The 14,463-nt window shown below is 37.5% G+C and overlaps 1 protein-coding gene across 5 annotated transcripts in view; it reads left to right on the plus strand.

Moving 5' to 3' along the window:
• Positions 1-14,463, plus strand: part of CDK19 (cyclin dependent kinase 19) — a 202,207-nt gene that overhangs the window by 57,985 nt on the left and 129,759 nt on the right. For 4 of the 5 annotated variants that reach the window (XM_021008144.2, XM_021008146.2, XM_021008145.2 and 1 more), the window contains one exon: positions 12,904-12,979. In XM_021008144.2, the coding sequence (XP_020863803.1) occupies positions 12,904-12,979 (76 nt within the window). Of the gene's footprint in view, positions 1-1,031; positions 1,231-12,903; positions 12,980-14,463 lie in introns of those variants that run through there. The other variant, XM_021008148.2, reaches the window with a different exon arrangement.

Below are 14,463 nucleotides of genomic sequence, written 5' to 3' on the forward strand. Positions count from 1 at the left end.
AGGATCTTCTCCTATGCCAAGTGGAATGGATAACAGATGAAAAGAAAAGACACGTTCCATCATTTGAAAATAAGTAAGACTTGGAGAAGATTCAGATAGGATATTGCTTTAAAATTGGCAACACCTAGTTGCAGGACTACCATTAATGAACCATCTTGAGTACTGTTCTGTTGGTAAGATAGGATTCAAATAGCAGAAATAATTTTTGGGGAAAAAACCTTCCACAATGATGTGTAGAAACTTAGAGGTATGCTGTGTGTTAAATTATTTAGAGAATGTGTGAATGGAGCTTAACAAAAATTGATTTAGTTCATTATCTTGAAGTTGCTTTTTATCAATACCTTTCTCTGAATTCTTTTTATTTCTGACTCTCTCCGTTTCTGTTTCTGTTTGCGTGTGCATAGGTTAATTTTTTTCTATAGGAGTACTTACGTGGTCTTGATTGGAATGAATAAGAGAAGGAAAAAGCATTTGTAAGGAGTGTGCTGATGTTTGGCTTCCATAGGATGACAAAACAGGGGGCCCCAGAGGAAAGGGGAGGCTTGCCCCAGCCAATCAGATCTTGAAGCAAGAAGCTAGTTTAAACACAGATTTCCTGTTTTTGAGGCCTGACGCTCAAACCAGCTCAAATTTGTAGGGGTCAAGGACAGGCAAAGGCTTTTCTCCACTGTGCTTGCTTAATAAGCTTGTTGAATATTAACTGACACACCCCGAGGGCAGAGACTGCCACCATTTTCAAACATGGGACATATGATCTGGGTGGGATAACATGTCAAGGAGCAACATGAGATGGGTGTATAAGGAAGATTGTAACCCAGAAGGGCAAGGACCAATCCTAGCTCTAATGGGAGGAGCAGGATCATACTAACAGTATAAAAGCTGACTCTTGCTTCTGTATGGTGTGCTCCTCCCACCAGGAGGTGCACTCACTTCTTGCAAGAAACGTGATAAACGAGTCTTCTTTCACTCCAGTTTTAGTTTCATTATTGAAAGTGAGACTCCACTTGGCATTGCCACTGGGAAAGCAATGGGCAGCAGCAGCTCGCCTGGGCTTACTTCCCCACCTTGCTGAGGGGGTCCAAGGGGCTCTATTTCTAACACATTTATTAAGCATTTCCCATACATGTATAAAGCATTGTGCAAATGCTAGAGATACAAATATAAAAACAGAGTTCACATTTTAACAGGAAGAGACAACGCTTACAGGAATTTTCAGCTGCAAATCAAGTGGTAAGACCTCATGTTCCTTGATGTAGAGCAGCAAAGCAGATGATAATGTATCTTCTTTAATGCCATTTCCATTAGTAAAATGGTACTGGCTTCTGATTTGATAGTTCCAAGGACTCTAGTGGTGAGAATTTGTTTTTCTCTATCTTTAGTAGCTGTTGTTGTTGAAGAAAACATGTGGGCTGTAGTACCTGCAAAAGTTATCCGGTTGCATCTCCATAAGGGTTGTTTTCCTGGACTATGGCTTCAGGAGTCAGGATCTGCAAAGAAGGGAAGCTCAAGTATTCTTCATCTGATCTCTGTTGTGTCCTTTATTAACAAGATATAATAGAAAGGCTCATTTTTGAATCTCTCAGCTTACCTATTTCTGTCAGCTTAGATATAATGCTAGACTCTCTGATCCCCCATATCAGATCTTTTCCAGTGCTTATAGATTTTACTTTTGTACCATCTTCTTAAACAAGACTCTATCTTCTGACTCTGAGTACTATCCCTGGCTGCCTCCCCTTGCCTGGAACTTTCCCACCTCATCTCTGCCTGTTAGCTTCTCTAGCTTCCTTCAGTTCTCAGCAAAAGACCCACCTTCTGTAAAAGCCTTTCTTAGCCCTCCTTAATCTTAATGATTTCCCTCTCAGAATACCGCCAGTTGATCCTTTATATGTCTTATTTGTACGTAATTGTTTGCATCTTTTCTCCCCCATTGTTTTTAGACTGTGCTCCTTCAGAGTAGGAACTGTTTTTGTGTTTCTTTATATCCTCAGTGTTTATCACAGTGCCTGGGACAGAGAAAGCTTTTAATAAATGCTAGTTGAGTAAAATTTAACAAAATATTAATTTGATTTGATATATTTCTGCTCCTCTTTTGTGGATCTCTTTGGAATGGGGGTGGTAGTGCTAAGAGAAGGGCCTCTAATTTAGTCTGAGGTTAGCTACGGCCATTTTGGCCCTACTTAACAGGGACCTAAACCTCAGAGGTTAAGAGCTAATACCAGTTCTTTATTTTCAGAATCCTCAGGAAATGAAGGTGGTTGGAGCAGAGGTGATCTGGTACCAATGGGACATCTCTCTACAATGCTGACTCTTTTTGTCCAATGATGAGTTTCTTCTAGGGCCTCCATTTTTCTTTTCTTTCTTTTTTAAAAATTAATTTACTTTGAATGATCAGCAATCACTTCTGTAATTTTGAGTTTTAAATGTTTCTCCACCTCCCTACCACCTCTCTCCTGAGACAGTGTGCAATCTGATATAGGCTGTAAGTATACATTCCTGTTAAACATTTTCACATTAGTCATGTTGTAAGTAAGAATTAGAATCAATAAGAGGAAACCACCAGAAAGAGGAAACAAAACACAACAGAAGAGAAAAAAATAGCAAATGGTCTGCTTTCATCTATATTCAAATTCCATAGTTCTTTCTTTGGATGTGGATAGCATTTTCCATCATGAGGTCTTTGGAGATGTCTTAGATCCTTGCATTGCTGAGAAGAGTTAAGTCTGTCAATATTAGTCATCGCATGATATGGCTGTTACTGTGTACAACGTTCTCCTGGTTCTGCTCACTTCACTCAGTATCAGGTCATATAAGTCTTTCCGGGTTTTTCTGAAGTCTGCCTGCTCATCATTTCTTATAGCACAATAGTATTCTATTACATTTATATACCACAACTTGTTCAGCCATTCCCAATTGATGGGCATCCTCTCAATTTCCAATTCTTTGCCACCACAAAAAGATCTGCCATAAATATTTTTGTACATGTGGGTCTTTTTCCCATTTGTGTGATCTCTTTGGGATATACCCCTAGAAGTGCTATTGCTGGATCAAAGAGTATGCACATTTTTGTAGACCTTTGGGCATAGTTCCAAATTGCTCTCCAGAATGGTTGGATCATTTCACAACTCCACCAGCAATGCATTAGTGTTCCAATTTTCTCACATCTTCTCCAACATTGATCATTTTCCTGTTTTTTCATGTTGGCCAATCTGATAGGTGTGATGTGGTATCTCAGACTTGTTTTGATTTACATTTCTCTAATGAGTAATGATTTAGAGCATTTTTTCCTATGACTATAGATGGCTTTAATTTCTTCGTCTGAGAACTGTCTGTTCATATCCTTTGACCATTATCAATTGGGGAATTACTTGTATTCTTATACATTAGACTTAATTCTTCGCGTATTTTAGAAATGAGTAGGGCCTCCATTTTTCGAAGGGTTCTAAGATGGTTGTTTGTCTCCTGGCTGTGTTTCTGGTCTCTTCAGACTTTATCTAAAATGCTCCAACAAGTACCTTCATTTCTTCCACTGAAACAGGTCTTGTCAAAGTTACCAAGTGGTTTCTTAATTGACAAATGCAAGAGTTGTTTCTCAGTCCTCATTCTTCTTGACCTCCCTATAGTCTTTGACACTGTTGATGACTTTTTTCTCTGGAATACTCTCCTCTCTCTAGGTTTTTCAGACATCACTCTCTTCTGATTATTCTCCTACCTATCAGACCACTTTTTTCTTTTTCCATTGCTAATCTTCTTCCATATCACATCTTCTAACTGTAGGTGTCCTATCCCTGTCCTTTCCCCTCTGTATTGTTTCATTTGGTGATCTTATCACCTCCTATGGACTTAATTATAGTCTCTATGCTAATGTTTCTCAAATCTACCTATCCTCCCCCAGGCTCTATGCTGATTTATAGTCTCAAGTTTCCAACTGCCTTTCAGACATGTCAAACAGGATGTCTGATAGAGATCTTAATTTTAACATGTCCAAAACTGAACTCGTTATCTTTCTCTTTAAACAGCCCTCACCTCCATCCTCCCAGTCACCCAGGTTTACAGTCTAAGTACTATCTTCAACTCCTCACTATCTTTTACCTCCTATATATGATCCTTTGCTAAAGCCTGTCCATTTCACCCTTGCATCATCTCTCAAATATATCCCCTTCTATCTGATACTGTCACCACACTGGTGGCAGCCCTCATCACCTCACAAGGTGATGTTGCAGTAAAAAACAAAGACTGTTGAATAGCTGGTTGGTGGGTCTGCCTGTATCAAATATCTCCTTGCTCTTAATACAACTTCCATTCAGCCACCAAAGTGATTTTCCTAAAATGCAAGTGTGGTCATGTTACACCTATATTCAGTAAACTCTAGTGGCTCCCTGTCATCACCTCTAGGATCAAATATAAAATCCTCTGTTGGGTTTTCAAAGTCCTTCATAATCTAGGTGGTTCTGTCTCCCCCACCTCCCCTTTTTCTGGTCTTCTTGTACTCATTTCCTACAGTGTACTCTTCGAACCAATGACAGTGGCGTCCTTTGCTGTTCCACAAACAAGACACTTCATCTCTTGGCTCTGAGCATTTTCTCTGGCTGTTCCTCATGCCTACTTTGCTATCTCTCCTCATCTCCACCTCCTGGCTTCCTTCAAGCCCCAACTAAAATCCTGTCTCCTACAGAAAACCTTATCCAAACCCTCTTAACTGTTTCTTATTTATCCTTGCCTATAGCTTGCACATATTTGTTTGTTTATTGTCTCCCCCCACAGGAAGATTGTGAGCTCCTGGAGGGCAGGGATTGTCTTTTGCCAGTTAGCACAATAGGAAGCACACTAATAAATATTTATTCACTGACTAACTCCTCCTCTACCCCCAGGTTTTATGTGTTGTTTTCTTCCTTTAGCAGGTAAGCTCCTTGATAGCAGGGACTGCCTTTCTGCTTTCATTTGTAGTCTTAGTGCTTTGCATAGTACCTGGCACATAGTAAGACCTTAATAAATGTTTCTTAGCAGACTGATTGTTCCTCAGATATGATGCGCTATTTCTTCTGTCTTTGTGCCTTTTCACAGGATGTTCTCGCATGCTTGGAATTCTTTCCTTCCTTACCTGTGTTTCCTGACTTCTTAGCTTCTTTCAAAACTTATACCAAATCCTCCCTTCTACTGGAGTTTCTTCTGGGCCCCTGTTCCCTTCCTCCCACCCCCAAAGATTACCTTCCATTTACACTGTACGTGTGTGTGTGTGTATATATATATATATATATATATATATATATATATATATATATACACACACACACATGTATATATATATATATGTATATATGTATATATATATGTATATATATATATAGTTATAGTTTATTTCATCTACAGAAATGTGAGCTCTTTGAAATATCTTTTTTTTTTTTGCTTTCTTTGTTTCTCTAATACTCTGCATGGGACCTGGCAAATAGTAAGCTCTTAAATTACTTGTAGACTGGCTTATTGGCCACATCTGAAAATGCATGCCTAATTCTGCACTCTTAGAGTCCATCATTTCTCTGTTAAGAGGATAGGTATGATCAGTCTTCTGGAGTTGTGATTGGTCATTGTGGTGATCAGAATTCAGAGTTCTTTAAAAGTTGTTTCCTTTTTTAAAATTTTTTTAAACAATATTGTATTCCTTGCATAAGTTCTCTTGATTCTGTTTACTTCAAGCTGTATCAGTTCCTTATATTAGTTCTTTTCCTCTATTTTTGTTCTCTTTGAGTATTTGCCTGGTAGTGGTGTCATTGGATTGAAGAATAGGAATAGCTAATTCAGTAACAATTTGGGAAAAGTTTTATATTGCTTTATAGAATGGTTAGGTCATTTCTCAGTTCCATCCACACAATGCACACAATGCATTGGTGTGTCTGTCCACCCACAGATTGCATTTTATTTTGAAGAGAGAGAGGAAGAAAAATAGAATGCTATAAATTTAAACTAGAGATAAAATGATTGTTGATGTAGTGCTGGAAGAGATCTCAGAAACCATCTATCTGTTGAAGAAAAAAATATTAATACTGTACTTTGTGTTTGACAAAAGTGTACCAGAAATAGTTTTTATTAGTTTATCATAATTCTAAATCCCTAGCATTTTTAGCTGAGACAAACACACACCTTATCACCTATTTTCTACTGTGGAATGTGGCTTTCAGAACTTCTCTGTTTTCCTTCTAGTAATATCAATATCAAAAATGTTCTCAGTGCGTAGATAGATTATTCTCATAGATATATTGTATTGATGGGAAAATTGACTGGAAAGGTAAGATGGAGTTTTAAGATGAAGAGTTTAAAAAACCAAAAAGAATATTTTATATTATAGAAGTAGTAAGGGAACCATTAAGTTTATTGAGTAAAGGGACTGACATGGTGTGGAATTATGATTTTCATATTAATAGATATGATATGTGTAATGAATATACTAATAATTTAATTTTCTCAAGAGCTGCCTCTCTGGTTTGGGAGTCAGAGTTCACTTTGCAGCTTGAATTGAAAAATCATAACTTTGGCAATGCTCACAATCACTGGATCTTAAGTGAAGTGAATCAAAAATTGTAGAACCTGTTCCCATCACAGAACTCTGGTTCTGTACCCTAGGGGAGGTGGTCATGACCCCCAAAGACTTGATTCCAGAATTGTTGTATTGTGGAATTTGTGGGTTTCTTGTGGGAAACCACTTAATGATTATTTGTAGTCTACCTTCCCCCCTTCTTCCCCACTTGTGGTTTAAGTATATATAACCTGTGCTTTTACTTCAGCTAAGAGAACATTCCTCACTCTGAAATTGATTAATTAAACTACTTGATTACTGACACTCCCATCTCTAGGCCTGCTTTGTGTGACTCTGAGCATTCTCGGGTTGGACTGGCTCAGTTAAAATCCTGTTAACAATAGTCAGATCCACACTTGGGGAAAATTAATTTGGCAGCTGAATTTGAGATGGATTAGAATGGGGTGAGACTTTAGGCAGTGAAACCAGTAAGAGACTATGGCAGTATTTCATACAAAAGAAGGCTTGAACTAAGAAAGTAGGTATATGAATAGAGAAGAGGGTTTTTTTTTAAATAAGAGATCTTGTAGAAGTAGAGGCAGTTGATTATGTGGGGTAACAGAATGTGGAGTCAAGGGTATTGCTGAGGTTATGAATCTGGAAGATTGGAAAAAAATAGTGATGCTTAGAAATGGGGTAGGTGGGAGGAGGGGTAGATTGTGTGTGTGTGTGTGTGTGTGTGTGCATGTGTGTGTGTGTGTAACTTCTGATTTGTGTATGTTTAGTTTGATATATTTTGAGGATACTTTTAAATCTTTACTAGGCATTTGGTGATACGATGCCAAAACTTTGGGGAGAAATGGGCTAGTTATTTTTGAGAAATCTACATAGGGATAAGTTAACTAAACTCATGGTTTAGTTGGGGTCATCAAGAGAGTGAGTAGAAAGAGAAATGACTAGGGTCTAAGGCAGAGCCTTGAAGGAACACTTATTGTAAGGGGTGTGCTATGGGTGATGAAACAGCAGAGGAGACTGAGAAAGGGGCACTTAAGTAAAGTAATAAGAGAACCAGGAGAGAATAGAGCCACAAAAATCCAAAGACAGTATGAGGAGGAGAGAGATGGTCAACAGGTGTTGTTTATCAGGGAAGTTGAAAAGGATGGGGCTGAGAAAAGACTATCAGATTTGGCAGTTAAGAGACACTTGCTTACTTAGGAGACAAGTGGTAAGGTAGGAAGCTAGACTACAAAGTATTGTATCAGTAAGAAGAAAAGAAGTAGAGGCATAGTGTAGACAGTCTCTCCCCCCCCCCCAAGTTTCGCTGAGAGAAGGATTGGTGATAAAGAATGAGAGCTTGAGGGAATGGTAAATTCTAGTAAAGTTCTCCCCTTCCTCATAATTAGAACAAATATTTAGTCATGTTAATAAAATCATGATAAAATAGAAGGATAAATGAAGGTTGGCATTATCCAGGGGGGGTGCTATAGCCATCTGGTAATGGCTCTGATCATCAAAACATAACAACCACTCTTTTTTAAAAAAATTTTTAATTTTTTAGACAGTTGGGGTTAAGTGACTTGCCTAAGGGTCACACAACTAGCAAGTGTCAAGTGTTTAGTCTGAGGCCGTATTTGAACTCAGGTCCTTCTGACTTCAGGGCCGGTGCTCTATCCACTATGTCCCCTAGTGGCCCTTATAACAATCACTCTTAAACCTTATGTCTAATTAGACTCCTTTTGTAACCTCTGATAATGATGGCATTCAGAAGGGACACAACATTTCCCCGTGTTAGACTATAAGCAGTTAATCTTTGTTCAGTCCTGTATAATTTTTCATTTGTGTTTACCCTTTTATGTTTCTTTTTACTCCTGTGTTTCAACTTCAAAGTTTCAGTGCAGTTCTGTTTTTCTGGAATGTTCTGTTTTTCTGGAATGTTCTGTTTTGTTAAAGGTCTATTTTTTCCTCTGTATGGTTATATCCAGTTTTGCTAGGTAAGTTATTCTTAAGTATAGGCCTAGGTCCTTTGCCTCAAGAATATCTCCACTCCTTTATAATAGTGGCTGCTAAATTGTGTGGATCCTGTCTTTGGCTTCTCAGTATTTGAATTCTTTCTTTCTGGCTTCTTACATTACTTTTTCTTTGACTTAGATGCTTTGGGTTTTGGCTATACTCTTCCTGGGAGTTTCCATTTTGGGATTTTTTTCAGGTAGTGACAAGTGGATTTGTTCTGATTCCACTTTGGAGATCTGGGCAGTTTTATTTAACATTTCTGGATATATAACTAGGTTCTTTAATGATTATTAAATTTTTTCTCCTCAGTCTTTCTTCCGGGTCAGTGGTTTTTGCTATGCATTTTCGTGTGTGTGTGTGTGTGTGTGTGTGTGTGTGTGGTGTGTGTTGTGTGTGTTTGGTCAATCATTTGACTTTATTTTACTATTTCTTGTTGTTTCATGGAGTTATTAGCTTCTGTTTGGTCCATTCTCACTTTTAGAGAATTATTTTCTTGGGTAAGCTTTGTGCCTCTTGTTTCAAACTATTAATTCACTTGCCAATTTTTTCTTATGTAACTCATTTCTTTTCTGCTTTTCACTTCTTATGCTCTCATTTTACTTATAGAAAATAAAAAAACTTTTTTTACACTCTTGATTCAATTTTTCTTATTAAATGTAGTTGAATTTATGACTAAGCTGTGGTTTTTCTCTGAGATTTTGCTTGTAAATGTCTTACAGTTATTCTTTCTTGGGTTTATGTCTTGAGTGTGCCTCTCACTATAATAGCTTTTTATGGTGAAATTCTTTTTGTTTTCCCATCCTTCCACCCTATTTTCCTGACTTTGGACTTGATATTATGGTTAAGTTCTGCACACTTTTGGATTGGAGGTCTGGTTTGATCTGTTTTCTTGGGGTATTGAATATTGCTTTATTCCAAGATTGCTGGGTCAGCTCAGACTTGGGTCTTGGATTCATTTCCCACCTGGCTGCTCTCCTTTAGACTTTTCCATTATACCCCCTGTGCTGGGGATCTTTTTCTTCCTTCCCCCTCTGCACCTTTCTTCAGTGTGTTGTCTCCTCTGTTAGATTGTAAGCCCTTTGAGGGCAGATACTGTCCTTTTTATATATATATCCTTAGTGCTTAGCACAGTGCCTGACACACAGAAAGAGCTAAATATTGATTTATTACAATAAATAATGGGGCAGCTAGGTGGCGCAGTGGATAGAGCACCAGCTCTGGAGTCAAGAGGACTTGAGTTCAAGTACTGCCTCAGACACATAACACTCACTAGCTGTGTGACTCTGGGCAAATCACTTAACCCTAATTGCCTCACCAAAAAAAAAAAAATGTTTATTGACTGCATGCAAGCTCCCAGTGCTCCCAAAGTGGTTTAATTGAGAATAAAGTCTGAAATTGTTTTCCTGATTTGAGTGCTGCAAGTTCCTAACATGGGTTGGGGTCTGAGCAACAATAGATCTGTGGGGTCTGTTGAAGTTTTGGTGGAAAGCTGCTGGATTCAGCTGTTATTAGCCCTGGTAATTCCCTCTGTAAGTGAGCTTTCCTTTCCTTCCCTTCCCTCCCTCTCCTCCCACATTTGGCCCAGATCTCTTCCAGTAGATCTAGAAAAATCTACCAGATTGGATCTTGATCAGGAATTAAAAAAAAAAATTAGGGCAGCTAGGTGGTGCAGTGGATAGAGCACTGGCCCTGAAGTCAGAATGACCTGAGTTCAAATCCGGCCTCAGACTAAACACTTGACACTTGCTACTTGTATGACTCTGGGCAAGTCACTTAACCCCAATTGCCTTAAAAAAAAATCATGGTGAGTCATTTTTCCAGCTTAGGTTAGCATAGAAAGATAGATATTGGGGATGAGATTCAGACTATACTGGAGCCTGAAACTGAGATCCCCCTTGCCTCCTGGGATCTGAGTCATACCTTGCTCTTGAACTTCCTCCTTTCTAGATGCACAGCCCTAAGGCCCACCTTGCAATGCCATGCCTCAGTCTGCCCTGAGGCTGGGTAGTAAGTGATAGAACTACCAGTTGGTATCTGTTCTTAGGGCCTACTCAAGTTTCAGTTCTTCCTTCTGGATCTAGGACTTCATCTTGCCCTGGTGCACAGCTTCTGCCTGCACTGAAATGTTCTGTTGAGCTGCCGCGGACAGTATCTCATCTCTAGTGTCTACAGGCCTCTCTGTCTGCCTCCCTGTCCTAACATGGGCTGGGAAAATGACTCATTGTAATTTTTTTCTTGGAATTATTGATAAGGATTCAGTCTGGTACATTTTCTACATCTGTTTAGAGGAGTTTTTTGTTTTTTTTTTTGGTTTTGGGTGGGGGAATTCACTGTATTTCTTCCTGTTAACTTCCCTGTCTTAGATCCAAGGCTTATCATTTCTTTCACCAAAATGTTCTTTCTATTCCCTGCCTGGGTCCTTGTTTTAATCTACTGTAACCACTGCAGTACCCTAACCAGTCTTTCTCATCTCACTTTTTCCATCTTCATTTATCTGTTGTACTTGTAGCTTCCTAATCTTCCCTGCGTATAAACTTGGTCATCTCACTCACTTGCTTAAAATTTTTTCGTGACTTATTTATTTCCTACTGAGTCAAATTTAGATTCCTTCACCCGACATTTAAGACCTGTTATAATATTAGGCCCCCGTACCTTAATTCTTATTGACTGTTACTCCCTGTTATATACTTTTATCATTCAGCCAAATGACTGTGTCCCCTGACCAATCTGTGCTTTCTGTGACTTGGCTCATGTTGTTACCTATCCCTTGGATATTCTTCCTCTGCTTTGTTTCTTGAAATTCCTACCCTCCTTTAAAGTCTATTTTTAATATTGGACTTAAATACTTCCTCCATAAAGTTCTCTTTGTTGACCCTTCAAGCCGGTACTCTTGTTCTTCCTCACAAAGTACTTTTTGTACCTCTTTAATGCAGTAGATGCAGTAGTAACTAGTGTGGTAACTAGAGAGTTGTCCTTGAAGCAAGGCAGATTTATCTTACTTAGACATATACTGGCAATGGGACTCCTGGCAAGTCAGTTAACCTCTGTGCTCTAGGTCACTCCAGGCTGTAACTTGAAGAGAAGCTGCTGATCTGCAATTTGTAGAGGGAATTTTTTTCACCTGAGAATTTCCTAAAGCAGTGAAATTTCAGGTCCAGTACCTATTCTAATGAATTAATTATGTGTTTTGTATTACAGTTACCTTTGTATGTGCTACCTCCCTACTAGACTTTAGTTTCATGAGGACAGGATCCTGTACCTAATTTTGTATCTTGTGTAGTACTTAGCATGGTGCTATGCATACAATAGATGCTTAACAAATGTTGGTTGAATTGTTGAATGTAGAAACTGAGTCCTTTTTTTCATGCTGTATTCCTCAAGTTACCAAATTCCTCTGACAGTCTAGATTTAGAATTCAAAAGGCATTAATATGTGATAATTTTATTCTTTCACTTATGAAAAAAGAATCTTATGGTTTCCATAGCAACTGTTACTCATCCAGATTGTATCTTCCTTACAGCATTAAAAATAAAACTATACAATTTTTGAGCTTATGTAGTATTTCATGTAGGACTACAAAGCCATGATATCCAACAAGTGCTTTAGGAGTTATTGGTCCTGGTAGTATTTTTTTTCTGCTCTATCACCTGAGGATTGGGATTTCTCGTTATAGCCTTCTACCACATTTTTTGTTTCTTTAAGTGGTAGAATTTGTTGGGAAGTCCACTTGTAACTTTTACTAAGGAGGTGGTAAGCAATGATAATTTAGTATAAAACAAAATTCTGGTAACTACAGGAGCATCTACTTGGGTGTTTTAGCCTTTGTGTCTTGTGCCATACAAAACACTTAGACATGTTAATGAGCAAACATTCCCCTCTGTAGTTCTTGATTCTTGTGAATATTTCCAACATTGCCACCTTGCACTACTTTAAGACATAAGAATACCAATAATTTGATTTTTTTGTGAATTTAGATTTTCTGAATTAGAATGCTTCTGTAGACTCTTGATTTTAAGTGAGGACTGATATTTTCCTGTAATATAGTTTATATCTTTGTTTATTCTTAAAAACTCATAACTTCTGTAAAGTAACATTTTTATGTCAGTATTCTGATTAGTGTGTTAATGTTTTAATCAGGATTTTATATCAGTGATTTGTGTTACAAGTTGGTATGAATTTCTTTTTGAAATTTTACCTTTCTGTGGTTGCCAATGCTAAAAATGTTTATGAAGCATTACAGGATTTTGAAAAAGTTTTCTTAACATTAAGAATCCTTTTTCATTTCATGATTCATTGTAGAGAGATTACCGTATCTGGATTTATAATTTTTAAACCTGAAGATAACTTGTAGAAAAATAAAATGATGATTTTTTGTTTATGTGCAGAAAAGATGAAAAGGAATATGCATTGAAGCAAATTGAAGGCACAGGAATATCCATGTCGGCTTGTAGAGAGATTGCAGTAAGTGGATATAAACATAGTTCTTTATTCTATCATGTTAGTTATTTTAGATGGTATTAATATTAGAAACTATTTTTATGAATACATGTTAATTTCATAAGTATTCAGTGATTCTTCAGTTCAATGTTTGTGAAAGAAGCCACAATTCCTTTTGAGTAATGAATTTGATGGCATAATTCAAAATAAAACTCTTTGGGTGAAAATATTCATAAGATCACAGTGCATATTATTATTAATAAGAAGTATCTAAACCTAAGTGATGATTTAATGATTATTTGTTTTTGTATGAGTTTCACTTTTTTGTTTTACAGGAGCCTGTTTTGAAGGGAAGTAGGAAAGCTTGCAAGGTATTGAGCTGAATACAAATCTAAAAAAGAGGAGTAAAAAGGAGGAAAGTAATAGCATATGTAATCATTTGAATGTACAATATAGGGGAAAATTTGAGGAACAGAACAGTATTCCTTTATGTTAAAATTAGTTTCTTTTATGGTGACTAACTTTTATTGTGAATATTTTAGTAACTTAATGTTTAAATATATTATAAATAAAATTTTTTAATTTGCTATGCATTCTTCAATGACTGTACCAGAGTTTTTGAAGGTATATGTTGATAAAGAGAGTTTTTGTTTGCAACCTTTAGGGCTGGCTGATTCCATGAAAGCAAAACTTTATCACAAATTGCTTACTGGAAAAATAAAGAAAATGATGGTTGAATGAGGAAGGAGAAATGATGTATCATTAGAGTGAAGATGAAAGTTTTCCTATACCCTCTGCTTTTCTCTCAAATCAGGGTACTAATACAGAGCTATGTTTTCTTAATTACCCTTCTACACTGAATCACTTTCCCAAATTGTCCTGTAAACTTAAAGTTATAGATATATATATTAGCTTGAAGACCTAGTCACAGTGGCTATGCCTCTTGGTTATCAAGGTCAGGAAACAGGAGATAGTCTGTGGCAGAATCTGTGTTTATAACTCTGACAAGATTTTTAAGAGTGAAGTAGTATGGGGCAGCTAGGTGGCACAGTGGATAGAGCACCGGCCCTGGAGTCAGGAGGACCTCAGTTCAAATCCAGCCTCAGACACATAACACTTATTAGCTGCGTGACCCTGGGCAAGTCACTTAACCCCATTGCCTAACCAAAAAAAAAAAAGGAGTGAAGTAGTAGCTAGAAATTCATTTGTAGCTGCTTACTGTGTGAATTAATCTTAAGAGATGTTCTTCTAAAACTGAGCAAACTAGTTTTCAAAGTGAGATGAAACACTGTAAATTTTGTTACAGTACAAGCAGTGGCAGAGACATATTCACCATCTCTTCATAATTGATTGAAGAGGCAAGATGAGAGGAAATAGTCAAAGTGTGAACTTTTTATAAGAGCATATAAAGGAAGAGGGGGAAAAATAGCTGGATTGCTTCCTAAGGCTTTGTAGACTTTAGCTGAGAGAGCTTCTGTTTGGTTTAAGGTTTTGGCAGGAATCTTTTC

Source organism: Phascolarctos cinereus, unplaced genomic scaffold (assembly GCF_003287225.1).
Source record: "Phascolarctos cinereus isolate Bilbo 61053 unplaced genomic scaffold, phaCin_HiC Scaffold_5;HRSCAF=322, whole genome shotgun sequence".
In the NCBI taxonomy this organism is placed as follows: Eukaryota; Metazoa; Chordata; class Mammalia; order Diprotodontia; family Phascolarctidae; genus Phascolarctos; species Phascolarctos cinereus.